This window comes from Canis lupus, chromosome 18 (assembly GCF_011100685.1).
Source record: "Canis lupus familiaris isolate Mischka breed German Shepherd chromosome 18, alternate assembly UU_Cfam_GSD_1.0, whole genome shotgun sequence".
Lineage (NCBI taxonomy): Eukaryota > Metazoa > Chordata > Mammalia > Carnivora > Canidae > Canis > Canis lupus.
The window spans coordinates 34,023,760-34,050,209 of NC_049239.1; the positions used below are offsets into that span (position 1 = coordinate 34,023,760).

At 63.1% G+C, this 26,450-nt stretch overlaps 1 protein-coding gene and 1 long non-coding RNA gene across 3 annotated transcripts in view; one reads left to right on the forward strand and one right to left on the reverse strand.

Annotated features, from left to right (window-relative positions):
- ABTB2 (ankyrin repeat and BTB domain containing 2) overlaps positions 1-25,820 on the forward strand; it is a 166,956-nt gene extending 141,136 nt beyond the window's left edge. The window contains exons 4-17 of one of the 2 annotated variants that reach the window (XM_038563048.1): positions 6,909-7,061; positions 8,296-8,461; positions 11,004-11,093; positions 11,578-11,679; positions 13,577-13,673; positions 13,943-14,078; positions 15,846-16,075; positions 17,246-17,424; positions 17,568-17,673; positions 17,833-17,935; positions 18,426-18,516; positions 22,419-22,487; positions 23,060-23,173; positions 24,126-25,820. In XM_038563048.1, the coding sequence (XP_038418976.1) occupies positions 6,909-7,061; positions 8,296-8,461; positions 11,004-11,093; positions 11,578-11,679; positions 13,577-13,673; positions 13,943-14,078; positions 15,846-16,075; positions 17,246-17,424; positions 17,568-17,673; positions 17,833-17,935; positions 18,426-18,516; positions 22,419-22,487; positions 23,060-23,173; positions 24,126-24,323 (1,834 nt within the window). In that variant the 3' untranslated portion in view covers positions 24,324-25,820. The remainder of the gene's footprint in view (positions 1-6,908; positions 7,062-8,295; positions 8,462-11,003; positions 11,094-11,577; positions 11,680-13,576; positions 13,674-13,942; positions 14,079-15,845; positions 16,076-17,245; positions 17,425-17,567; positions 17,674-17,832; positions 17,936-18,425; positions 18,517-22,418; positions 22,488-23,059; positions 23,174-24,125) is intronic. The other variant, XM_038563049.1, reaches the window with a different exon arrangement.
- Positions 14,834-21,990, reverse strand: LOC111090945. Its single transcript, XR_005373389.1, has 4 exons — positions 21,701-21,990; positions 20,306-20,483; positions 19,667-19,806; positions 14,834-18,755 (listed from the first exon to the last, which is right to left on the reverse strand). It is a non-coding gene; the product is annotated as an uncharacterized LOC111090945 (long non-coding RNA).
- Positions 25,821-26,450: the final 630 nt, after the last annotated feature.

Here is a 26,450-nt window from a genome sequence, read left to right on the forward strand (position 1 = left end):
GCCGGCTCTGCCGCTCACTAGGTGCCTGCACGGGGGGGCTCACCTGGGCCTCCGGTTGCCCAGGTGTGAATCGGGGTAGGAGTACCGGCTTCGGGACACACGTGAGGGCTCAGCGGGTCAGCGGCTCCGAGGGGCTAAAGTGGTGCCAGGTGCTTAGCTCGCCCTACGGGGGTTCACGTTAGTGCTCTGTTATCCCGGGGATAGCCGAGTGGGCCAGGGGGCCCCAGGAGTCACCTGATTGACTCCCACCCCCGCCCGCTCCCAGGCCCCCGCGGGGTGGACGGGGCAGAGGAATTGCTCGGCTGGTGGAGCCGGCCGGTTGTATTCTAGATTTACATCCGTACGCAGATCTGGGCAAGTAGAGGATTTTAGTGCCCCTAATCCGTAGCAGATGAGCTGCAATAAGGGAAGCGTATTTCCCCGCAGGAAGGCCCGAGCCCTGCCTCTGCCCGCGGTCCCCACCCCCGCGTGGCGATACTGTCGTGGGTCAGCCGCGGAGCGGGGAGGCCTGCGGGTCAGAGGACAGGTGCTTGCCCCGCCCGGCCGCCAAGCCGGGCCAAACCATTCTGGTTTACCAAGCAATTCTACAAAATTAATTAGTCCAAGATGTGAACCAGACTAGAACTGCTTCCTTTGTGCTGGGAGTAGCATCTGACGTCGTGGGACACGGTGGGTTTTCTTCCCCGTGGACGGTTTGGCTTGGTGCTTCGGGCCACGGCGGCTCTCGGAGATCCTGGGCAGCCCGCGGGGAAGGCCTCGGAGCCAGCGTGGGAGAGCCGACCTCGACCTTCCCAGACAGGTCTTTGCCTGCAGGGCTGTCGTCTGGTGGGACAAAGCTTGGCCTCTTTGCGGGGTCCTGGTGGTGCCCCTCTGCAGCCCCAGCCCGGACAGCGTGGTGGGGGGGACAGGGGCAGTGCGTGCCCCCGGGGAGCCGGGCGAAGGGTGGTGCGGCATGGAGATGGCCCTGTGCAACCCCAGGACTTGGCAGGGGCTCCGTCTGAAGGTGGGGCCCTGAAGAATTTAGGGGCTGAGGGTGGGAGACGGTCCAATTGGCCCCCATGAGACCCCTCTCCTGGGCTAAGGGCGCTCACAGGCAGGGCGGGCTATTTCCTGGGTAAGGGGGAAATCTCATTAGGGTGCCAGCCCAAGGCGTCACAGACCCCCTCAAGCCCTCCAGCCCCGGAGCCAGGCCTGCGTCCAGAGGCCTCTGTCCTCCCTGCCAAGGGTGGAGGTGAAGAAACTGCAGCCCGGTTTTCCCAGGGCTGAGCTCAGGCCAGGTCTCAAGGCCCTGCCCAGCCGTGGGCACACCCAGGGCCTGCCTGCATCCACGCGCAGTTCCTCCTGGGTGGGCACAGAGGGACGTCGCTGCCCCAGTCCCTGAGGACAGGCACCCCATGGGCTTGGGTCGCACGGCCGCTGGTTCAGGCTTGTGCCCCGCTGCCCAAGGCCGCTGCCCACCACCTCGAGGAGGAACAGAGCCTGCTTTGAGCTGGAAATTAGAGTCGTTTCCTGTTCCATGTTGTTAAGACGCTGCTTATAGGGCTGTAATCCCAATAAATCATACGCTTGCTGAGTGGGGCCGGGTTTTTTTTTTTTTTTTCCAGGCTGCAGGGACCTCTTAAAACCAAGGCCTTAAGAAGTTTATTCTCTTTCATTTTTTTTTTTTAAGGGGGGTAAAATGGCTTTTGCAGGCCTGGTCCTGTCGGAGGGCCTTATGAGACCCTCAGCTTGATATACTCAGGTTCAGGTATATGATTAAAGAGACGTGAGGAGAAACTTGAGTTATGACCCGTGGGTCTGGTCTCCCTGTTGCTGCTGAACTGGCTTCTGCAACCTTGGGTGAGGCACTTGGCCCCATGGGGTTTCCATTTCCTCCCCCATCAAATCAGAGGAGTGGGTCAGGCAGTGTCCCGGCTCTTCCCGTAGCAGCAGCGGCTACACCAGTACATCTCCCGGACGTCGCCCCGTGACGTGACACATGGATACATGCCGCCTGCCAATGAATGGCCCTTTAAGTGGTTTGGTTTGTCACAGCAGCAGCCCCACCCGAGGTGTTTGTGCGCGTGTGTGCGATGATTTTCAGGTGAGGCCGCCAGCAGCACTTGGGGCGGGCCGGAGGTGCGGGACCCTGGCGGTGATTACCGTGCCCACCCCCCACCCCCCATCACCTGTCAGTGACTCCGTGTTCCTTGTCATCATCGCTCGCCCCGTGCGAGATCCTCCTCGCCGAGGCCGAGAGCCCGCGCTGCCAGAAACAGCTTCCAGATCATACTCAACGTAGTGGTTGCAGTTGTTTTGTCTGTTTTAGGAGCTGGGATGGAGTGGGTGATGGGCCGGTGATGAGCTCTCAGGCTCTTGCAATCCTGACATGTTTGTACTTGGCGGCGGGGGGGGGGGGGGGGGGGGCGGGTATTGGCCCCACTTGTAGGTCTAGAGCTGAAGCATTTAATAGGACCAGATTCCTGTGGCCTATTTTGCTATTATTATGTTTTCTCTGTCAACAGATACTGACATAGTAATAATAGTTCACCTTTCTTGAGAACTTGCCCCGTGCCAAGTGCTGGGCTAAACCCCTCCCGTGCATACTTCCTGTGAAGTGGGCCTACTATTTATGCCCATTTCACTGATGGGTCCACTGAGGCTGAGGGTGCGCAGGCTCACGTTGGAATTCATCGGAAGTAACACTGGATCCCACCTCCGAAGGCTCCCTCCTGAGCCCACGCTCTCGGTCGCTGCAGGGCGGATACGGCCCTCGTCACGTGGGGCCTGTGAAACAGCAGCAGGCGAGGTTCTCACAATGGGAAATATCCAGAAGCCACCACTTAGCCCTCCTTTAAGAGAAAAAGAGGCCCAAAGAGTGCAGTAGCTGCCCCAGGTTACAGGTCCAGTGCACTTGCTTCCAGGACCCTGGGGCTCTCTCGCAGTGAGGATGCCACGGGGAAGGGGCGGTAGGAGCCTCAGCTCGCTGGGCCGGGAAGGCGCGTGCAAGTACTACGCTTATTCTAGAATTGGCCAGACGGTGGGCCGCCAGAGGCCGAATTCCAGCCCCACGTCCAGCGCCAGGACAGCCTTGTCTGAAGGCAGTGATTCTCAAAGCGTGGTGGTCTTGGGACCCCTGGGGTCCTGGACACTTTTCAGGAGTCTGCAGGGGCACAATTATTTTTATGAGAAGAGGGTGTTATATGCCTTTTCACTCTCCTCTTCTCACATGTGGACATGTGGTGACAGCATCACCAGTGGCTCAGGGGGGACGCCACATTGTGTATCCACATGTTTTAACAGTTTTTTTTTTTCTTTAAGACGTCATTTATTTGAGAGGGAGAGAGAGAGAGAGAGAGAAGGCTCCCCGTTGAGCGGGGAGCCCGACGCGGGGCTCGATCCCAGGCCCCCGGGATCATGGGCTGAGCTGAAGGCAGACGCTCAAGCAGCCGAGCCCCCTGGGCGTCACTGACGTTTTCTGTGTTGGTGTCTGACACCGTAAGTTGTGGTACAATAACGCACTTAAACTAAAGCTCTTTGGAGACCCCAGTAGTTTGTAAGAGTACAGAGGGGATCCTGAGATCCGCTATTCAGAGGCACTGGACCCAGCACGGGGGACATTCGGCGGCAGAGGGGCCCAACAGAGGGGGTTCCTACAGCCCTGTCCCCTCCCCCTGCCTCTGGCCAAGCTCAGCCGAGAGGGACACAGCCTTTCTCAGAAGAGAAACGGACAGAGCAGATGTCCAGTCATCCCCAGCCGCACTCCTCTGGAGCCCTCTCACCCCACTGTTAGGATGTGGCTGCGGCCAATACGGACGGGAGTTTTTGTAGGGATTTTCCAGAACGTTCAGGAATACAGACCAGCTTCTCAGCATGTCCAGTGGGTTAGATGAAATTACCAGAAAGGAAAACAGCCTGGAACCCAGAGGCCAAGGAAGGATGTTACTGAGAAAGTCCATGAATTGCTTCTCATTTTATCTTCCTGTGGACCACAGTGGGGAGGGGAGGCCAGGGAAAAAGGCCTGAAGAGGCCAGGGTCGGGGCCGGCATGGCCTTCTTTATGGGGTAGGGACACCAGCCCCTACCCCAGAGGCAGAGGATTTCCATATGTGGCGAGTATCCAGTCAGCGTGCACTTCAGGAAACAGAAACCGCTCTAGGTATTTTAAGCAGGAAGGGATTTAATGCAGGGAGTTAGAAGCCTGTAGAATCATCGGAAGAGCTCAGGGAACAGGTTCAAGGCCAAGCCTCCAAGGACGGTAACAGACTCCTCCCACCAGGGGGCTGCATCTTAAGGACAAAACTCACTTTGCCTCCAGAAACCCAGCTGCAAAGAGTCTGGGAAGTGTAGTTTTCAACTTTTTATGTCTCCAACGAAGATGGGATGATGGAGGTGGAATGAGCCAAACCCCAGTAGCTGCCCACCAGGGTTATCAACACTGTTTTTTCATGTGCCGAGTTCTAAGAGGCCCAGAGCATAACGAATCATGCACCATCGGATTAGACCCGGTGATTCCCCAAGTCCCCTCTTGGATTTCCCCTAGTGCCGCTGGGAGATGCCGCTTAGAGCTTCAGCGTCCGTACTTGGCACCTGGTCTTGGCCATTGGCCACGACACGGAAGAGCGGCTGGCAGATCCACGAACTATCCTTTCATTTACACTTCAGTCCCAATGCTGCTGGTTGAGATAAAGCCTTCCTCTTGGATCAGAAGCACTGATAGATATAGAAATACGTGTCTGAGCTTGCCTTCTAACGTTCACTGTAAGAGTTGGAAAATCCAAGGATATTTGGGGAGAATTCAAATGGGTATTTATAATCAAGACAGTTCTTGTAAACAGAGGAGTAGTCCACAAAGGACTTGTCGTTCCTCCCTGCGTTCTACAGGCTACCCCCTGCCCCCGGGGTCCTGGCTCTCCCACTCCAGCCAGTCAGCACTGTGCCCTTGAAAATCATATGCCATTCTTTCCTGGGCAGAAACAAGAGCTGGTCCAGAACGGGAAACTTAGATGCATCACAGTAAGTACCTGATCCTCAGCCGTTCTTGTAGTCACTTGGCCAGCGTCTATCGAGGACCTACTTGTGTTCAGGCCGCGTGCTGGGCATTCCTGGAGGTTCGCAGACATGAGCAAGCCATCGTTCTGGTTCCGAGGCACGATGCATCTAGTTGGGAAGATGAGACACATTCATGGGTGGAAGAGCAAATTCTAAGGGATCTTGGAGTGGGAAGAGGTTACTTTCTTTGGGGAGAGAGGATCTGAGACGGCTTCTGGAAACAGAAGGTATTAGAACTGAGCTTTGAAGCATAAACAGGATCTGGACAGACAGAGGTGGGAGCTCGTCCATTCTCTCGAGGACGTAGGATGGGCAGGTGGGCTTGAGAACCACCGGAGCCTGGCGGTCTGCTGAAGGACCCGAGCCAGGACTGGGAAGGGGGTGGGGCGAGGTCCCGGCACTCCTGAGGGCCAAGACCAGCCAGGCTCCCCCCGCCCAGGACTCCTCCTCACCCACTGCGATTGGTACACCCGGACCCGTATCGGTTTTCTGCAACCACAGAGCCAGGACGTCAAAATAGCTTCCAAAGGAACTCGCCTCACGATCACATCTGCTTATTTTGTTTAAAAATAAATGAAAGCATCCTTTGCCCTCGAGGAGAGAAGCTCTTAAAGTTTTGATGATTTCCTAAGTGTTTGGAAATCTGAGACAAGTGGTCGGAGGGTCTCTCGTGGATTCCGGCTGACTGACCTGGTGGCTGAGGAGGGAGAATGGAGGTGCTCTGCCTGGTCACGGTACCTCTGCGCGTCCAAGGGCGAGGTGGCGGTGACCGCAGAGGCCGGAGGCTCCGGGAGCCCGGGGCGTCGGGGAGTGGGGTGAGGAGGGCGTGGAGGAGGGCGGGAGCACGCGCAGGAACGGGGGCAGGGGGCCAGGGCTGCCTCATCCTTGTGGCCAGGCAAGGAAAGTTCTGGGTCGAACCGGCCGGTTGCCCATTGAGTCATAGGGCCAGAGCCTCGCCATCAGGGCCGTTGGTGGCCCGGAGACCCTTTGGACGGTGAAGTGACCTCCCGGGACGTGCCACCGCGGAGACTTGGCAGCTCTGGTAGAGGACGGGAGGGAGGCCTCTCTGTCGTGAGTGGACCCCGTGAGTGGACCCCCCTCCGCAGCTGGAACCCAGAGCTGTGGGCGGCGTGGACGGCCCTGACGGGCTGGGCCGCTGTGTCCCCCCCCATGCCAGGCGGCACTGGGCCCGGGCCCTGCGAAGGGGCATGGCGCCCCCTGCTGACACGTGGGGTACCTTGGAGCGGTGCCCCCTGGAGTTGGCAACGCCGAGGCCTTAGCGACGGGAGCCTCTCCCGCGTCGCGTCGCGTGGCCCTTGTTCTTTGTGTTGGGCCCCGAGACCATTCCCGCCCGCCCCGGCCCAGGTGCAGGTTGAGGGACAGGTGACCCTCAGCCGTGCCTCCCGGGTGGGGTTCAGCCGTCTCCACTGCCCATCCCTCGGATGCGGGGAGCAGGCTCGGGCGTGTGGGCGGTGACGGAGCTCGGCTGCTGGTGGCAAAGCTGGGGTGGGAGCGTGCCTCTGGGCGACCCTGTCCTGCACACGCACCCCACTCCGCAGGACGCGGTCTCCTGGAGAGGCAGACCTGGAGACCCCGTCTGAATTCTTTGCAGGGGACGGGAGTTGCCACTTTGATGCACTGGCAACGTCTTTCTTTCATTGGTCACCTAAGGCCCTCGGGGTGCACTCGTGGCCCTCGATGGCAGTTTCTCCCGCCCCGTGACAGCGTCTGTGGAACGGGACTCCCTGGGGCCTCTGTGAGGAGAAGGGGGGCCCTCTCCACACCTCACCGCCCGGAGCTCTCGGGGCGCCCAGCCCCCAGCCGCCCTCTGAGCGCGCACCCCGCCCGCCTGACCCTCTCTCTCTGCTGCCTCGCAGGCCCTTCATGCTGCTGCCGCCGCTGATGGAGTGGATGCGCGTGGCCATCACGTACGCAGAGCACCGGCGCAGCCTCACCGTGGACAGCGGCGACATCCGGCAGGCCGCCCGGCTGCTGCTGCCCGGCCTGGACTGTGAGCCCCGGCAGCTCAAGTACGGCCCCGGCGGGGAGCGAGGCTGGGGGGCCGGGCCTGGTAGAGCTGACCGCGCCCGACCCCGGCCGGTTTCCGGGTGTATCTCCTGTAGCCGCTGGTCAGGTGCACAGAGCGGACGCGCACTTGGATCGGGGCAGGAGAGCCCGCAGTCTGGCTCTGTGGGACATCTGGGGCGAAATCGGCAGAAGCAGGTCCTTCCTCCCTTCTGCCCCTCAGTGTAGCGCTGGGCCGAGCCCTTGTCTTTCCCGTGTGTCATCTTGGTCCTCGTGACAACTTTAGAGTAGGAGGGGCTCTAAGGCCCAGATTCAAATGGAGAAACTGAGGATCAGGGAGGAATAATAATAATTTGCCTACAGATAATCAGCTAGCAAAGTGGCCAGGCCTGAATTTGACCCCAAATATATATGGCCCCAAGTCCGGGCTCTTAGTTTTCATCCCAGTGTGACCATCCTGTACACAGGATGGGCTGGTCTCCTAAAATCTGGAGAATGTTCTCTGTGGCCATCCTTGTCCTAATGAGAGTCTTGCCTTTTTTTTTTTTTTTTTTTTTTTTTTTTTTTTTTTTTTTTTTGACCCTTTGCCCCAACTCCACTTACAACTTCCTCTGTTTCCATGGCAAATTTCCAAATGTCCTTCCGGGACATGTACTTTCCACACCTTGGCCCAACTAAGGCTCCAGGCTGAAGGCACCTATGGGAGGCCTGTGGTGTGATGTCTTGTAGACACAGTTTTTAATCTGTGATTCTCGTTGCTAAGATGGTTGATGGCAGTGGGACTCTGAGCCATTCCCCACCATCTGTCTGGTAATTCTGGGCCTCCTCGGGAAGCCTTGAGGAGAGGACGTGGAGCCAAGAACTGGAGCTTGGCCACAGCGGCCGTCCCATGGGCCAAGCACGGGCTTCACCCCGCAGCAAGGACACGGGCAAGCCCCCTGCCCCCCCCCCCCCCGGCTGGAGCTGCCTCCTCCTCGGGCAGAGCCCCTGGTGGGTTATTTCCGATGGTTGTTTCCCGCCAGTGGGCAGCTCCGAAGAGCTCAGGGCTCTTCGACATGTTCATAGAAGAGCCGAAGCCTGTGCTCCTCGTGCTGCTGAGCAGGACAGCCTTCCATCCACGCGGGCGTCCTGCCCCGCTCAGCCGAGCGCAGCATGCGGCGCCTCCCCAGGAGGCCGCGTCCTCGCCCCAGGGGCTCACGCGCAGCCGTGCTCACACACCTCCGGGTCTCTTCCACGCAGACCCGAGTGCTGTTTCAGCTCCTTCCGGAGGCTGGACGCCCGCGCGGCCACCGAGAAATTCAACCAGGACCTGGGTTTCCGCATGCTCAACTGCGGCAGGACGGACCTGATCCACCAGGCGATCGACGCCCTGGGCCCCGACGGGGTGAACACCATGGACGACCAGGTGCGTGCGGAGCGCTCCGCTGGCCGGGTGCAGGGGACGGAGGGGGGACTCGCCACTGGGAGGGGTGGTGGCACCCGTCCTTCCGGTCCAACCCTGAGAACCGCTCAGCAACGTGCTCCTGAGAAGTGGGCAGCCTCCCGAATCGTGGCCTTGCCCATCCCTGGTGGGGTGTCTGCTTGAGGACTTCCTAGCACCCCTGGGAAGACCTTCGCACGGCAGGTTCTGCTCCGTGGGCCGGAAGGCCAGAGGCCAGCCGGGCTGGTGCCGGGCTGGGAGAAAGGCCGGAGGGCTCAGCTGGACCACCAGCCGTGGGTAGTGCTCGCTGGGGCGCGCCCTGGACCCCCCAGGCCTACTGTGTTCCAGGCCCACAGAACCTGTTGCCTTTGTGGACTTAACATTGTAGTCGAGGAAACGTGTGCTAAGAAATACAAAACGTCAAATACAGAGCACGTTGGTGAAAAGCGCTAGAGAATAAAATGAAGCCGGGAAAGGAAGCATGGGAAGTGCTTTAGTTTTACATAGAACTTGAGGTTTTTTGTTTGCTTTTGTCTGTTGTTTTTGCTGTGAAGAGCTCACGTTTATAGAGCACTTCTGCGTTCCAGGCATTGTTCAAAGCACTTTGCCCAGGTGAACTCATCCTGTCTTGACAGTGGCCCTGTGATGTCATACCATCATTATCCTCTCATTACAGATGAGAGAACTGGGGTACAGAGGAGTTGGTTTACCTGAGGTCACACAGCAGGGGCCGTGGGGGAAGCTCAGTGACAGCAGCGGGCCTGGGAGGAATGCTCTCCCCAAGTGCCAGGTCGGCCAGGGTGGCCCTGGACAGGTGACAGGGCCACGAGGACGGCTGGGGCAGGGGTGGGAGCCCAGCCAGAGCTGAGGAGGGAGGAGAGTGGGGGGATGGAGCGGGCACTCGGGGACTCCAGGGAAAGAGCGACGGGACGAGGCAGGGCGGCGGGGGGCCACAGCCTGCGGGCCAGATCCCCCAGGGGTGCCCGTGTCAGTGCAGGTCCCCAGCCCCACTTTCACCCTGGGGCAGTGGTGAAGCCCAGGGCCACCGCCCGTCATGGACCAGGTGCCCCACCTCCCTGGGGTCACTTTCCTCGCCTGCATCACTGTCCCGGCCCTTCCCGGCCCTGTCGGCTTAGGGACCCTTCCACGTGGGGCACGTGATAAAGGCTCAGGACGGGCTCCTTCTGGGTTTTGCTGTGCGTCCCATGACGGCGTCGATGACGCCTGAGCTCTGTTCCTCAGCCCTTTCTGCTTGTGGACCTAGAGGGGGGCTGGAGCGACACACAAGTAGCGTGAGGCTCCTCACCAGTGTGACCGGGGGACCGTGTACAGAGGCGTGGGAAGGAAGTCAGGCAAGGGCCGAGGGGGCCGAGACCGAGCCAGAGCTTCCCTCCGCGGCGCTCGCTCTGCCCTCAAGGCCCCGTCCTGTTTGTCCCCTCGGCCTTGGTATTTATAGGATGATCTGTAGGTAAACAGCTCTCTCGCCCGTGATTAATGTCAGGCCATTTCTTTATCTCTGGGCACTAGGCAAGGATTTATGAGGTAAGGAGATCTTGTCTACACACAAATAACCTAATAAATAACAGCGCGGGGCTCCAGACAAACGCTCGCCAGGATCCAGCTGTGGAATAACACTTTGCACGGCTGCCTTTGCTATTACTGGCCACGGAGAAAGATTCCCAGCCAGGAGGCAGCCCGCTAGCCGCCGTCCACCTGAACTCGGGAAGGGCCCGGGCCTCCCCAGTTCCCCTGGAGGGACGGCTTTGGGAAAAGCTCTGACTTGCTCGGTAGCACCAGGTACTCGAGTCAGGCCCCCGTCCGCGCTCTGTGAGGTGCCGGTGGGGGGGGGGGGCCGGGGGCGGGCGGGGGGGCCGCTTCACGGCTCAGGTGGATGCGGCTTCCAGCGTGACTCCCTCCCCGTGTGACCTGGCCTTGGGTTGCCCTGCTCCCCATCCGTAAAATGGGCAAAATAGTAGATCCAGTGAGATGCACACAGGGCCCCAGGCGCCCAGGGCGGGTTAGGATGTGGCCGCATGTCCAGGGGCAGCGACGGGCTCACCGTGTTCTTGTGACCAGTCAGCTCCCGAGGTCGGCTTCCTCTGTACGGGGCACTTTGCACACAGGAGCTCATGCTCTTCGCAGCACCCCCGTGAGCTAGCTACTGTTGCTAGTCTCATTTTAAACAAGAAACTGAGGCAAGCGAGACGGGTACCCTGGACAACGTTTACGGCGCCCTGCAGCAGAGGTGGCCCTTGCACCCGGGCCTGGCTTCGGGGCCTGTGCTCTGCCCCCCCGACCCCGCCGGGGCCCTGCCGGGCTTGTAGAACGGCCCCAACTCACCCCTCACGTGTGGCGTGTCCAGCGGGCCTGGGAGGGGCAGGAGGTCGAGCCACGACACGGGACGGCTCAGGGTGGGCAGCCGAGTCCAGCGGGAGACCCGGCTGTGGTGTGTGGGACCGCGGCCCCTGGAGTACGTGTCATTGCGTCTGCTTGCAGATGGTTCAGCATCGCCCTCTGATTCCCGCAGGGTCTGACGCCGCTGATGTACGCCTGCGCTGCCGGGGACGAAGCCATGGTCCAGATGCTGATTGACGCGGGAGCAAACTTGGACATCCAGGTGAGCAGGCCCCGGAGGGCCACCAGGGCCCGGCGCCCGGCCCAGCGGGGAGCAGCCGCGTGGGGACAGCAGTTTGGAGGAACGGGACTAGAGACGCCCGGAGATCGCAGTTAGCCAAGGGCGCCTTTCCCCGCGTTGGGCTTTCCATCTGAGGCCGGGGAGCCGAGTGGAGAGAACGGGCACGGTTCTGTTACCAGCACAGCCTGGTCCCCTGCTGTCCCTAGAGCCGCCGGCAGCAGGTACTCAGGGCTCTGCTTCCCCCCGAGGCTTGGGGCGCCCTTCCTGCCGTGTCTACCCGGGACAGGGGCGCTAACTGACCGCCCCCCTGATGTGTCTGCAGGTGCCCCCCACACACGTTACCAGTTGCACCCAGGGCACTTGAACAGGCTCCTGTCACCATCCCCACAGGATGCCCCCCAGCCACAGGTGCTTGAGTAACCTGCCGAGGTCACCCACAAAACTGATCATTTGTGGCACTTTCCAGGTTCCAAGCAACTCTCCCAGGCACCCCTCCATCCACCCAGACAGCAGGCACTGGACATCACTGACGTTTGCTGTGCTGCATGGACACATCTCCGTGGTGCAGGTGAGTTTCCACCAGGGAAACTCCATGGTGCAGGGAGCCCTCGGCTCGCCAGGTGGGCTGCGCCCCACACGTAGCCCCTGCTTGGTGGCGGGAGCAGCCGCCTGGAATCCGAGCGAGCGGAGGGCCTGCCTCAGGCCGCCTCACCTGGTCAGCAGGACGACACCCCCGGTTTCCCTCGGGGAGAGGGCATTAGCATAAGGATACGACGTGAGGCGTCTTGGGACGGTGTGCGGGCATCTCTGTCCCTGTCGAGGAGTCTCACCGAATGCTGCAAGTGCGCTCCGCTCCGTCTTCTCCCTGAAAACGTCTCTCCCACCCAGAGCTCTCTGCTCCCCCGTGAATGGTCCCGCGGAGCTGGCCCTGTGTCACAGCATCCTGGTCCTGGCCGTCCCCGATAACAGGCTTAGACTTTCAATTTCGCAGTTCCCGAGAGAGGTCCCGGAGTGGCACAGCTCACCTGTCCGCCAGGCCAGGCCGTGTTGTGCCCGCGTTGGCCCAGGTAGCTGTGGCTGGTGTGCGGCTGGGGTTCAGGCCTCGAAGTGGGGCACAGCAGCGTCCCTCCCCACCCTGCCACCGACTCCCAGACTCCTTTGCTCCTTGGCCACTGGGGTCTGCAGGGAGCTGCACGCGGCTTCCCGGGAGCCCATGTGTCACCCTCGCTGGCGGCTAGACGGCAGGTCCTCTGGGGTGGGGGTCGTGTCCAGGCTGCCCGTGGCCGTCAGCACAGCCCTGGCCCGGGTGGTGACTCAGTAGATGGTCTGTAGCCGGCGGGCTGCCCTGCCTGCTCTCTGGGTAGTGCCGTTCCAGCCTCGCCCGGACCGGCCTGCAGGGCCGTGCCCTGGACCTGCCTGGACTGGTGCCCAGTTTCGCCCCACCGGGTGAGCCTCTGCCTCCCCACCTTGGCACACCGGCTCAGGCAGTGCCACAACTGGTTCTGGCTGCTGAGAGGCTGCAGCCTGCAGCCGTTCCCCACTTCCCACACAGCGGGGCGCAGGCTCGGAGGGCGGCCCGGCCCCCTCAGTCCCGGTCTGCAGGTGCGGGGCCCGCGGGGCCTCCCCTGGCCCGCCCGAGTGCGGGCTCTGGGATTGGTGTCCAGAAAGCCGGGAAGGATCCGTGCTCCCCTCCGGAGCAGTGGTCAGGGTCAGGGAAGTCACCTGTTGGGGCAGTGCAGACGCCACCCCGCCCAGGGCAGAGCCAGCCCGGCTCCGCGGGAACTGCGTGGTGGCCGCTCGCCGCACGCCAGCATGGAGAGAGGCGTCCTGGACGGCGACGGCTGGCCCCGGCCCTCGGCCTCCCAGCCTCGGGTAGCTTGCCGGACACCTCCGGTGACACCCCTCGACGCCACCGGTCACTGAATCCCTGTGGTGGGTCGAGCACCATTTCGTTTCATCCCTGGCAAGGCAGGCCTCCGGCCGTTTGTCGAATGGGAAAGGCTGAGGCCTGAGCTGAGGCTCGCGCCCCGCCCCGGGTCCCTCACTGCTCGGTGGCCTCGCTGGCACTCCGCGCTCTCCGAGTCTGATGCCTGGGCCCTTCCCACTACCTCTGCTGCCTCCGGGAGCCCCGTTTCCCCTGGTAGATTGGGGGCAACGCTTTCTTGTTTGCGTAACTCAGGTCACTGCAGTCAATTCATAGGAAAGTGTTTGAAAGAGAAAAACAGCTCAGAAGTCCGGGGAGCAGAGGGGCTTGGTTCAGAGCCCCAAGAGTAGAGGCGAAGATCCTAGAAACTTGAAGCCCTGAGGGAACTTCAAGCTCCAGAGTTCTAGCTCCTCAGCTGCCCAGGGGAGCTGGGTCTCGGTCACAGGCCGGGAGGGAACTAGGGGCCCCCTCCCAGAGCCCCCCCTGCACACATCCCAGGCGCTCCCCACCACGCTGACGTGTCCTGCTCTGCGCCCTGCAGCTGCTGCTGGACGCCGGGGCCCACGTGGAGGGCTCAGCAGTGAGTGGCGGCGAGGACAGCTACACGGAGACCCCCCTGCAGCTGGCCTCTGCGGCTGGTAGGTGTACAGACAGCTGCCCTGCCCTGCCCAGCAGGGCCCCCGCTGCCCCCCCCACCCCCCCGCGGCCAGGCCGGACCAGCAGCTGGACTTGGGGCCACGTGCCCAGGTCCCCAAGGCGAGCCTGGAAACCCCTCTCTCTGAGCCCCTGGGGGCTCCCCTCGCCCCCTCATCAGTGTGTCTGTTGGGCTCGGCACCCGGGTAGCGGCCAGTAGAGGCGCGCGGTGATGTGGGCGGCGGTGGCATCCCCCGTCGGCCTTGTCTTCTAGGGAACTACGAGCTGGTCAGCTTGTTGCTGAGCCGCGGCGCCGACCCCCTACTCAGCATGCTCGAGGCCAATGGCATGGCCTCCTCCCTCCACGAGGACATGAACTGCTTCAGCCACTCGGCCGCCCACGGCCACAGGTACGATGCACCCGGGGTTCCTGCCCGTGTGAGGCGGGAGCATGAAACAGGCTTTCAGGAGTCTGACTCCCCTGTGCGGAGCAGAGAAGCTGGGGAGCTCTTTCCAGATGGGGGCTCTGCGTGGAGGCCACCAGAAAGATGCGGGTCCTCAACCAGCCGAGGGGCCTCGGATGTTGGAGGCCCAGAGACACTGGGTGGTGGGGAGGCCTCCCGGCCGTTCCCAGCACACCTGGGACTGCAGCCCGGCCCCCGATGCCCAGGGCAGGGCAGGCCCCCCACTCCCTGTAGACTCTACCCTGTGAGCGCGGGCCCCCCTGGGGCCACATGCCTTCCCTTGCTGGGCTGGGTGGTCCTCCAGGGGCCCCCCCGCAGGCGACGGCTCACCCCGGGGAGCCTCCTGGTGGCTGCGCAGGGAATCCCATCCGCCCAGGAGCAGATGGTGGGCCTCGCTTTGTGGGGCCCAGGCCTGCCCAGGGCTGTGATGGGGGGCGGGCAGCGGGCTGCGAGCAGAGCCCTCCGGGGCGGGGGGGGGGGGGGCAGAATGAGACAGAGGAGCCAGAAAAGGGGCCAGAGGGCAGGGCGGGCGGGACAACTGTTCCCTATTGTCCAGCACCGTTCTCAGACCCAGCGCGTGCCCGGCCATGAGGCCCTCCCTCGGTGGCTCTGCTCCCCACCTGCCCGCGCTGGCCCCACTTGGCCACCTGTCCCCCTGCCCCCAGTACCGTACTGCGCGGCCTTGCCGCTGGGCCCCCTCCCCCACGCAGCCAGCACCCCGTCCTGCCCCCACCGCAGCCTCTTCACCCTGTGCAGTAACGCTCTGTCCACGCACATGCTCCCCATTCTGTCTCTGGACCACAGGACCTGGGGACCAGGAGTGGGGCGGCTCACCTCACATCCCAGCGCCCGGCAGAGCAGATGCTCTGTGAGCTCATGGGGAGCAGGGCGACGGCAGGCTGCCCCCGGGGGTCTCGAGGGGTCTCTGCAGGCACAACGTGACCTCCACCATGGACTGGGGAGTGGGCTGGGCGGGGCTGGGGGGGAGGCTCAGCCCCAGGTGACCTGTGGACCTGCCTACGCGCAGTCACCTCAGGCCCCGGGTGTGACGGAATGAGCCGGGGTTTGCCTGGTGCCACCTGGAGCAGGATGCATTCGCCGGCCGTGAGTGGCGGTGTCCGCAGCCTGTCACAGGGTCAGAATGAACCTGGACTTCAGTTCATTCTTGGTCAGGCCGGGAACAGGAGTATGAGCACGTCCCGGGTTTCAGACCCTTCCTGCAGTACAGCTGGCTGCCACCTCGGGGACTGCCGTGTGTCAGGCTCTCCACCTGCTATGTCACATTGGCCTTGCGTTAACACTGGGAGACGGTGATGCGGACACCCCGCTTGCAGATGACAGGGCAGTCAGGGCACAGAGAGGCAGAGCAACCCCTCTGAGGCCACACAGCCAGGATGGCAGGGCCTGCTTGGCCCCAGAGCCCATGACTTAGTCGTACTGTACTGTACTGGGATGGTGGCAGGGGGTGGGGTGACCCTCGGTCCCTTGTACCCGAGGGTCCCTTGTACCCTCCCCTGCCTCACTCAGGTGGCTGCAGATGGAGGCTGCTGGGAGCGCCGGCCCAGCCTGCCTGGGAGGGGAAGCCTGCATCCCTTGTGCCCACGGGTGCCGCGCAGCAGCCCATCTAGGCCACAGGGTTCTGGAGGGCTCCTCAGACGGGCTGCGTCACAGTGAGGACCTCCGCCCCACCCTCCCTCGTGCCTTGGCCTGCAGGAATGTCCTGAGGAAGCTCCTGACGCAGCCCCAGCAGGCCAAGGCGGACGTGCTGTCCCTGGAGGAGATCCTGGCCGAGGGCGTGGAGGAGAGTGACACGTCCAGCCAGGGCAGCGGCAGCGACGGGCCCGTGCGGCTGAGCCGGACCCGCACGAAGGCCCTGCAGGAGGCCATGTACTACAGCGCCGAGCACGGCTACGTGGACATCACCATGGAGCTGAGGGCGCTGGGTGAGGCCCCGCGGGCGTGCGCACATGCACGCGCACATGCACTCGCACTCTGCTGCTCTTTAGCTGACTGGAGGGGGCGGGGCCCACACCGCCGGGGCAGACAGGCTGGGGCAGCTGGGCACGGGGCAGGCCACGCCCCGAGCCTTGGACAGTCCCTGACGGGGCTGCGTCTGCGGGGCATCGCCCTGGCCCTTCATCCTCCGCGGTCGGCGCGCCGCGGCCCCTCACAGCCTGGGCTGCGTGGCCCCCGGCGCATGTGCAGCACCGAGCCAACATTGCTGGCCAACTTGCCGTTCTGTCCCTTGGCCAAAGTTCTGCCCCTTGTGCCTGCAAGTCTGCGGGGCTCCTTCCTCGCGGGAGGCCGCTCACGGAGGCCTGGGTGGGGTCCCGGCAGCTCCACGTTCACTGGCGCTGATGATCCTCTAAGAACGTGAGGTCCCACAAGGCCCGTGGGCGCTCCGTGAACACGCGTGCGCAGCGGCGGCAGGGCTACTGCCACAGGGGCCAGGGGAGGCCATGCCGCCCACCAGGCTCAGGGCTCCTCACTGCCCAACGGGCAGCTCGCTCCCATCCAGTCAGTAAACTGAGGATGCTAATGGCACCCACGTCATTGTGTCCCTGGGGAATGCCACAGTGAGGCTGGGGGGTAAGAAGCTTCTCTCTAATTACCAGGAAAATTACTAGTTTTTGCCATGACCTCCACAAAGTAGTTTTAAGTTATTTTATGGCCCCGCTGACACACTCCGGGGAGCTGGTGCACAGTAATTATACGCCACTGGGTGCCCGTGACCTGCGTGCTGGCAAAGCGCTCGGAGGGAGGTCGGGCGGCCTCTAGACGGGCGTGGGCCTGGCTGTCCTGCGTGTTCTCTAGGCGTCCAAGCGCAGCCACCAGCCCTCATAATCAGCAGGTCTTCCCACGAGGGAGTTCCGGGGCCCCACAAACAGTGGGGCTGGGGTGGCCCCAGGCCGCAGCCAGTCCTCGGCCTTACCTGATGGGCCCCTGAAGTCCTTCTGACCTCCCGGCAGGGCCTGCCAGGTCATGGGGGGGGACGGGGGGGACACCCCCGCCCTGCAGATACCAGGGGCCCACCGACTCGGGGTCTCGGTGGTGCGGACCGGGGGTCTGCACGGGGCCGGCGGAGCTGAGGTGCCCCCCCCCACCCGCCCCAGGCGTCCCCTGGAAGCTGCACGTGTGGATCGAGTCTCTGAGGACCTCCTTCTCCCAGTCGCGGTACTCCGTGGTGCAGAGCCTCCTGCGGGACTTCGGCTCCATCAAGGAGGAGGAATACAACGAGGAGCTGGTGACCGAGGGCCTGCAGCTCATGTTTGACATCCTCAAGAGCAGCAAAGTGAGTGATGCCGGGCCTCCCACCGTGAGCGCCGAGCCCCAGGGCGCGTGCAGACCCTCCCGCCCTGCACAGGGCCTGGGATTTGCAGGGCAGGAGGTGGTGGTGGGGCCAGGCAGGCTCACGGCCGTGTCTGCCCCCCGCAGAACGATGCCGTCACCCAGCAGCTGGCCGCCATCTTCACGCACTGCTACGGCAGCAGCCCAGTCCCCAGCATCCCAGAGATCCGGAAGACTCTGCCCGCCAGGCTCGGTGAGGCCTGCCCACCCCACCCTCTCCACTCTGCTCCCAGCCCGCCGAGGCCCTGGCCTCAGTCTCCGTCCTAACCCCATCGTGCCCCCTGACCTCTTGGGATGCTTACGCAGCCCCCAGGGGGCCCTCGGTCACATCCGCCTCTCCCTTTGGGCACAGATCCTCACTTTCTGAACAACAAGGAGATGTCCGATGTGACCTTCTTGGTGGAAGGGAAGCTGTTTTATGCACACAAAGTCCTGCTGGTGACGGCTTCCAACAGGTAGGCTGCCCCTGGGAACGAGCCCCGGCCCGGACGGTGGGGCGGCTTCATCTAGACGCCGGGCGACGGTGTTCGGGAGACGAGCCTCTGCGCCACGGGCCTGGCTCACGTGTCCCCCCACGGGCCGAGGGCAGGTGCACAGAGGGACGGTAGGAGGGCGACCCAGAGGAGCTCGGAGGCCGTGTTCTTCCCGGCTGAGCTACTGGTTCCAGTTATTAGAAACGATTCTGGAATGAAGAGTCACTTTTCTGGCCAACGGTGTCACAGTCACTCGCGGGGGGCCATGGGGACAGATCGGGGCCCGGCCCAGCTGTCAGCCCCGGATGATGTAAGCTGCCATTTGCTGAGAATTATTTTGGGAGCACTGCAGTAATTTTAAAAATGCGCCGTCTCCCGGTGACCGGTCAGGTGATGGATGGCGCCGTTGCTGCCCAGTGATGAAGGGGAAGTCGTGCTCAAGACCCGCCTCGTTTCACCCCCTTTGCTCTAGGTTCAAGACGCTGATGACCAATAAATCAGAGCAAGACGGCAATGGCAGCAAAACCATTGAGATCAGTGACATGAAGTACCACATTTTTCAGGTGTGTGGGCCTCCGGGGAGTGGGGGGCTCCCCCAGGGCCCCCGGCTTTGTGCACCTGGGCTGCGAGGCAGCTGGGAGTTGGCCGTAATCTTGCATTCCGTCCCCGCTGCCTTCTGCGTTTGCCGAATCAGTGATCAGGTTAGAGCGTCCGGGTCTTTCTCAGGCCAAGGTGGTCTTTCTGGGACGGGCTTGTAGTTCAGAGCCTCTCGTGAGTCCTGAGCTCTGACTAGACAAGGGGCCTAGGCAGATGGACGGACAGACATGTAAGGCCCGGCTCACGCCACCCACGTGTGTATGCACCCTCGTTCCTCGGGGTGGGCTCCCCGCAGAGCAGACCAGACCCCTGGCCTCCCGCAGCGAGCCCCCAGGTGGGTGGCGTGCTTGCACTCAGGAGCATGGTGTGGGCCGCACCACTCCTCCGAAGTGGGGACTCCAGCCAGGCAGGCCAGTCGAGCCTGGTCGGCTTGTGGAAGACCAAGGTCAAGTCTTCCGGAGATCAGCGGCTGCGTGACGGGAAGCGCACAGGCTGGCCACCAGCTGTGCCAGAGCGTCTGCAGGGAGGGGACTGGCTGGGAGCTCCTTCCTGGGAAGTGGTGACCAGGAGTCGCCAGCCTGTGTCCCTGGGCCCTGGGCTGCAGGGATGACCCCCAGGGGCTGGGACTGAGGCCGGGGGCAGCCGGGACGTGGGTCCATGGCCTGGCCCTGCACAGGACAGCTTTGTGGCCTGGTGGGACAGACCCGCCTCACAGAAGCACAGGAGCCCCCGTCTAAAATGGCCTAGTTCCCCGCCCAAGCTGTCTTCACCCACTGATTTGTCATTTCGTCATCTCTGGACACTGGGGACAGCAGTAAAGGGGACAGGGCCCTGTGCCCTGGGAGACAGGACTAAGAGAGAGTGAGATTTGTGGGGAGCGGCTGGGAGCGCAGGAAATTGGATCTAACCCAAAGCCATGGAGGCTGTCGGCCTGGGGCAGCCAGCGGGAGCTCTGGGCAGGGCACGCTGCACCCAAAACCCCAGCAGCAGGGACCACGGCATGTTTAAGAAACGCCTTCCGGTCTAGTTGGGTCACTGCTTCAGGAGAAGCCTTCGCAGGAAGGGTTTGGCCTTTAACCTACAGCAGCAGCTCGCAGAAAGGTCATCACCACTCACGCTTAGGCGCCTCGTCTGTGTCCGTCAGTTGAGCTTCCTGGCACAGCACAGTCCTGGGAGGGGCAGGGGTCACCGTCCCTCGTGGGGGATGAGGAATCCGGGGCACAGAGAAGTTGAGTAAGTTGCCAAAGGTCACACATCTGGGAAGTGATCGAGCCAGGACTGAAAGCTAGGCTGTGTGGAATGGTCAAGTTCGCACTGAAAAAGCTCATGGGGAGGGTGAGGAAGGGCCCACAGGGGCCATAGCTGCAGCCGGGGGCCAGGCAAGAGGTTGAGAAATCCAGTTGTGGGGACGGTGAGCAGGCGGGTGGGGGGGACATGTGAGAGGAGACCCGGGGACTGCCGGGGTGGGGGGGTGGGCAGGGCCTGGCACGGGCAGCAGAGTCGAGGTATCTCTGTTTCCCTCTTTTCTATCCCTTGATCCGAACCCACTGGGAAGGGGGCAGCTCTAGAAACTTGTTTGGCTTAGGGGCCCAATGTCCGGTGAGTTGGCACAGGAGGTGGGGTCACGATCAGGCCCAGGAGGGCAGTGCAGGAGCGGGGACCTGGGTGGCCAGGGCCTGCGTGGGGACCTGGGTGGCCACCACCACAGAGCTGCCCAGCAGCTGCACCTGCTCACGGGGTGGGGGTGGGGGGTACCTGCACCCGAGCGCCTCTCAGCGCCTTTGGGAGGGTCAGCAGGGACTTCAGGTCTAACATCCACGGCACCCGTGGGCCATCATGGGAGAGCGCTGTTTCCGGGGGGGCCTCGATGTTGACTCTGCTCCCCCAGGCTCCTCGGAGGGGTCGGCCTGAAGCTGTCGATCCCAGGCCGGAGCTTCCTCGCAAAGACAAGGTTTCAGAGCAGCCCCTGAGTATCTCCCTGGGTTCACAGCACCGGGTGGGAGACAGACAGACAGACAGACGCGGAGGGAGGGCAGGCAGCAGGTCATTGTATTTGTTTTCTAGAGGAGGAAACAGGCCCAAGGATATCGGAGCTGTGCCATCCGAGAGAACGCAAGCCACATATGGAATTTAACGTTTTGTAGTGGCCACATAAAAAAAAAAAAAAGATGGCTGAAGTTAATTCTAATGATATGGTATTAGTTCTTTTTAGTCCAAATATTCCATGTAGTCAATATAAAAATTAATGAGCTAGTTTACTTTCTTTTTTCATGCTAAGCTTTTGAAACCCGGTATGCATCGTCACGGCACATCTCCATTCTGATCAGCCCTTATTTCAGACGTTTAAGAGCTACGTGTGGCCGGTGGCCGTCGCATTAGCCAGGTCTAGACGCTGCCAGGGTCCCTGCCAACAGAACCCCGGCCTTTGGGGACCAGCCTGCCCGTCTCAGCGGCCTCTGACCCCAGGCCTGTCTGTGCGGTGTCCGTGGCCTTCCCGCGTTCGGGTTCCAGGCCGTAGTCCATGCAGGAGCGAGCCGTGCTGCCCCTCCTGCCCAGGCCTCTCCCCGAGCCGCCTTCCAGAGCCACAGGCGGCCTGCCGGGGGGCACTGAGCTCCCCTGCCTGCCAGCCGCCCAGCTCCCTAAGGAACGTTCCCAGGGAGCCCTTCTGGTCTGATCTCCACCACCTGATATGCATTCAGGTGATCTAGGGGGGACCCACAGGCCACAGCCAGCTGCACTGTGTCAAACCCACCCCCACCCCGGGTCCCCTGTTGCTGAGGGGCTGCCCCGAGGCCATCCTGTAGCAGCCCGTCCTGGGAGATCCTGCCAGCCCCCCCAACCCCCGACCCGCTCAGCTCCCAGCCCCGGCCTGGCCTGTGGGGCTGTCCTGAACGGCCATCCCGTGCCCAGCGAGGGGACAGCAGAACCCAGGCCTGGGGCTGCAGAGGGCCAGCGGGAGCCCTGCCTCTCGGGGGAGGGACAGATGTCTCGGACACTGACCGTGAACCCGGACAGACTGGCCAGGCCGGCTCCCCACGCCCGTCCCGGGAGGGGGGGCTCCTTTCCCTAGACCCCGTGGTGCCGCCTCCAGCCTGGGGGGCCCACTCCTAACAGAGCCCCACTGTGCCGGCTGGAGCCGTGTTTACTTACACACTTGCCAGCTCCTCGCTGGGGCTCTTTCCTGAGCCAACCAGCGCCAGGCATTTTTCTTTTTCCAGCGGGGAACCTCCTGGACTCCAGCGTGACGGCAGAGCTTGTGACTTAGACCTCAGCACGGCTCCTCACTTGCCCTCCTGGGCCGCCTCATGTGCTGTCCCGGGCCTCTGCTCCCAGAAGCCCCAGGCGGGTCTGGCCAGGCGGCGGGGTGGCCTCTGGAGCACCTCCCGGCCCAGCTCTGTGCCTGTCGTCCCTGGGAACGAGTCCAGGGGGAGAGGGGTCTGGCTCTCGCCTCACACTGGAGGCTCAGCACAGACGGGAGGGGTGGAAACAGCTTCTGGCGGGCAGCCCCCTCCCCCCCAGGCCCTTAACTAGATTAGGTAAGAGACCCGCGCAGTGTGCTGCCTTGGGGTCTGGTGTGGGAACCAAGGGACCCGAGTGACCCGCTCCCAGGCCTCAGTTTCCCTCAGTGCCTTCCCTTCTGGGCGCACGGGGCTGTCCTGAGGATCCGAGTGAAGCCGCCCCAGGGAAGGAAGCTTGTCCTACGGGCCGGGATCCGGAGGGAGACTCTCCGGGGGCTGACTGCTAGAGGTGCTGCACAGTCGCCTCTGGAGCGCCCACACACGGGCGGAGAGCGTGGCCCTCTGCTGGAGCCCCGTGAGGACGCGGGCGCAGGGGTCCGCTCGTTCACACGGGCCTCCTCCCGCCGCAGATGATGATGCAGTACCTGTACTACGGAGGGACGGAAGCCATGGACATCCCAGCTGCCGACGTCCTGGAGGTGAGGGCCGGAGCCCGTGCGCCCCGTCCCCAGCTGCTGGCTCTCAGCGCCACGCTCTGGGACGTGGCATTTGGAGAGCCGAGGAGGGGGGCGGCCTCTTCCGGGACCTCCTGGGTCCCTGCTGGCCCTTCCTCTTCTGTGACAGGAAGGGCCTCTCGGAGAGGCCAGGCCGGGGACCTGTGTGCCCACCTGCGTCCTGGGCGGGGGCAGGGGTGGGGGTGGGGTGAGGAGGAAGGGCTCCCCAGTGGGGTCACAGGCCCCGGAGGTTCAAAGGCCGCCCAGCCCCTCACGTACCTCCTCACCACGTAGAGAACGGGCCCCCTGCCGGTCAGGCGCCCGTTGAAGGTCCAGGAGACCGCAGCCCGCAGTTGAAGGCCCTCTGAGGTCAGGAGTCCCATCCAGTGTCGCCACCGTCCCCTGCCTTCCAAGGCGTCCCGGGAAGTACCTAGGTGGCCCAGAACAGAAGGCAGTCGTCACACTTGACCTGCTGAGGTGGGCAGGGCCCGCCACACCGGGCAGCTTCGTTCCCCGAGGCCTGGCTGCCCCCACCAAGGCCACGTTTGCCCCACCAGCTGCTGTCGGCTGCCAGCCTGTTCCAGCTGGACGCCCTGCAGAGGCACTGCGAGATCCTGTGCTCCCAGACCCTCAGCGTGGAGAGCGCCGTGAGCACGTACAAGTACGCCAAGGTGAGTCCGCGCTGGTGGGCCGCAGCAGCTCGGATCCGGCCACACTCAGGCGGGGGGCCTGGGCTGAAGGGCGGAGCTGCTCCAGGGGGATGGTCCCCGCCCCCAGCCTGCCCTCCCCAGGCTTCCCCCTCGGCAAACAGCACAGCCCTCGGCTCAGGTGCTCACTCAGAACTTAGGAGCTGTGTTCCCACCTGCCCCAGCGGCAGTCGGCTCTGCCCACGTCCCCCGTGCCCACCACCCCCCCGTGCCCACCCTGCCGCCACCCCTCATCTGGCTGACCCAGGCGCCGGCCTCCCCTCCTTGGCTCCTGCCCTGGGCGGGCTCCAGGCTCTTTGAAGAGTGTCAAGGCCACGGCCTCCTGCACCTGCAGCCTCCCTCCCGGAGGCTTCCTCTGCTCCGGGCTGACTGTCCCCCCGAGGGCCCCTGGGGCCCCTCCCACGTCGCCCTTCACCTGGCCACCCCCACGTGGCTCCCCACGGCGTGACAGCCATCCCCTCCCTCCAGGAAAGCACCTTTCCGAGCTCCTCACAGCCCCACGTGAGGGGGCTCACCTGCCCTCCTCCCAGCACATGCCGCTGGCTGCCCTCCCCTTAGTGGTTCTCTGGCTTCTGGTCTCCCCCAAAGTAGAACTTGCGCTGTAGGAGCCCGTAGTGGGGACCTGGCCCGGAGCCGCACCCGGTAGTTGTGGAGCCAGTTACTGAGCACCCCGGTGAACGGGCTCCAGGTCCCCAGGTGGTCCCCGGCAGTGGTCAGGGAGCCCCCCCCCACCCCGGGGTGCCTGCCCTTCCGTTAGGGCAGCGGTGGGGGGAGGCAGGGAAGGTGACGGAGCCGAGAACGGTGATGTTCCTGGTGAACAGTCGTCCCGTCTGGAGGAATCCAGATCCGGGGGGGGGGGGGAGGGGGGGGGAAAGGACGAGGCTGCGGTGCTCTCACCCACCCCTGGCCCCTGCAGATCCACAACGCCCCCGAACTGGCCCTGTTCTGTGAAGGCTTCTTCCTCAAGCACATGAAGGCACTGCTGGAGCAGGACTCCTTCCGGCAGCTCATCTACGGCCGCAACAGCAAGGTGCAGGGCCTGGACCCGCTGCAGGACCTGCAGAGCACCCTGGCCGAGCGTGTGCACTCCGTCTACATCACGTCCCGGGTCTGAGGGGGCACACGGCAGCCCGGCACGCCCAGCCCCCTCTGGGCCGGGGGGTGAAAGGCTGGGAGCATCTGATAAGTCCGTAGCCCGAGCCCCCGCGGATGGGTCGGGGGCCCCCGGGATGGGTGGGGGCCCTGGCTGTAGGCCTCCCTGGAGCCAGGCTCCTGGGACTCCGTTGCCCTCTCTGATGTCTGTCCTTGGGCAGGTAGATGGGCTCTGAGCCCTCCCCTCACCGGGCAGCCCCACCTTCAACCCCTCTGCCCCCAGAGCTCTTTACTTCACTAGTGATCAGCAGACAAGGCCAAAGGGTGGCCCTTCCCCCGCCCCCACCCCCCATAGTTTGCACCTTGAGGGCCACCGCATACTCACCCTCGTGTGCCACTTCTTCCCCTGGATGTCTACGGCTGATCCTGATGCACCCCTGCTTGAAAAAGCTTCTGACCATGCCTTCCAGGCTCTGGCCACCCCCAATCCCCAGGCCTCCCTAAGCTCAGGCCATCTCAGCTGGGGCCCTGGGGGTACAGGCGACCTGATGAATGTAGGGAACCTACACGCTGGACCCCGGGCCACTTCTTGCAGAAGCTGGTATTGTTCCCTCAAGGTCCCGCCAGAAAGGCTGCCAGGATCCCTGAATTTCCTCAAGGCTGTGCCTTCCCACGTGTGATGTGAGCCTCCAGGGGCCCCGAAGATCCTACCCAGAGGGTCACAGAGGGCCCTATTTCCTTTGGCATCCAGGCCCCAGAGCCCCTCCTTGGGGGACCCACGCACCCGCTCCATTAGTGCGAGAAGGCAGGTCCCCAGCTGATGCCCTCAGACATCCAGGCTAAGCCCGGGGAGGCTTGGGGGCACACAGGGTACAGTGGGCGAGTCTGGTGGCCTCAGCTTTCGTTGCTGCTGCCTTGGGGGCCCATTCTGAAACCCCAAGCCTAGAGCTAGGCTGCCTCTGTGGGCTCAGGAAGCAGCGCCCTCGGTGTGCCCCTGGCTGGGTCCCTCAAGGGAAAGTCCTTTCCCTTGGACTAGAGAGGGGGGCGCCCCTCATTGGGACTGCAGGTCGTGGGGGCATAAAGGGGGGCGGTGGGAGGAAAGGACCTGCTGTGGACTCTCTCCTGCTGCCGCAGGCCTGCTGCTGGCTCCAGGCTTGCCGAGGTGGAGACGCAGCGTCAGGCGGGCCGCTTGTCGTATTTATGGACCAGACACCGGGGGAGCAGCACAGACAGCTTGCTCTGGGCGTAGCTCTCCGGGCCGTCTGGCTGCACCTTAGAAACTATTTATTCCCCAAGAGCAGAGCCCTGGGCCCGTCAGGAGGTGTCACTTTGGTTACCTTGAAAAGCCCCCGGGGCTTGCAACCTTGGAAAATATTTTTGAGACTAGCTGCTTGAGGTGGATGTACAAAGGATAGGCGGTATTTTATTGCTGTAATATTGTACGATACTGTAACTATACGTTGTCACTTACTGTAAATGTACCATGGTTTTATTAACAATAAACACTTGTTAACAGCGACCTTGGCCCGTCACTCCTGCCCGAGGCTGCTCGGAGCTAATTCCGGGCTCCTTGGGCTCCGGCCTCGGGCTGGGGGGCTGGGGGGTGGCTTCCCGCCCCCTCGCCTCACCCACCCCCTGAGCCTGGAGCCGCCCCTCGCTGGGCCCTGGTTTTCTCTTCTGCCAAACAAGGTGGCCGACGACAAAACCCTCCGTGGTGAGCGCTTACGGTGCCGTCATGAGGACGGAGGGGGGTGTGGGGACGGAGGCCGCTGCCAGGCCTAAGGACGCCGTCGCGAGCGTTTCCCATCCTCCCTGAGCCCCGGCCACCCCTGTGGCCCCCGCATGGGAACTGCCAGTGGGGTTGATGGTCACCTGCAAGCCCCTGCGACGTCCAAACCTGTGTGGCGGCCAGGTGGAGGCAGGGCCTTCTCGCCTGTCCCTCGGTGGCTGCTGCCTGGGGCCCAGCCAAGCCCGAGCTGGTCTGTGCCACCTGTGAACGGAGGAGGACAGGGAACTGGTGACTCTGGGCTGTAGTTTGTTTTAGGTACAAAGTCCAGGCAGGAATAAAATTTCTCTGAAATGCATGCTGAGGGGTGTCCCTGGGTGGCTTAGTGGTTTAGCGCCTGCCTTCGGCCCAGGGTGCGATCCT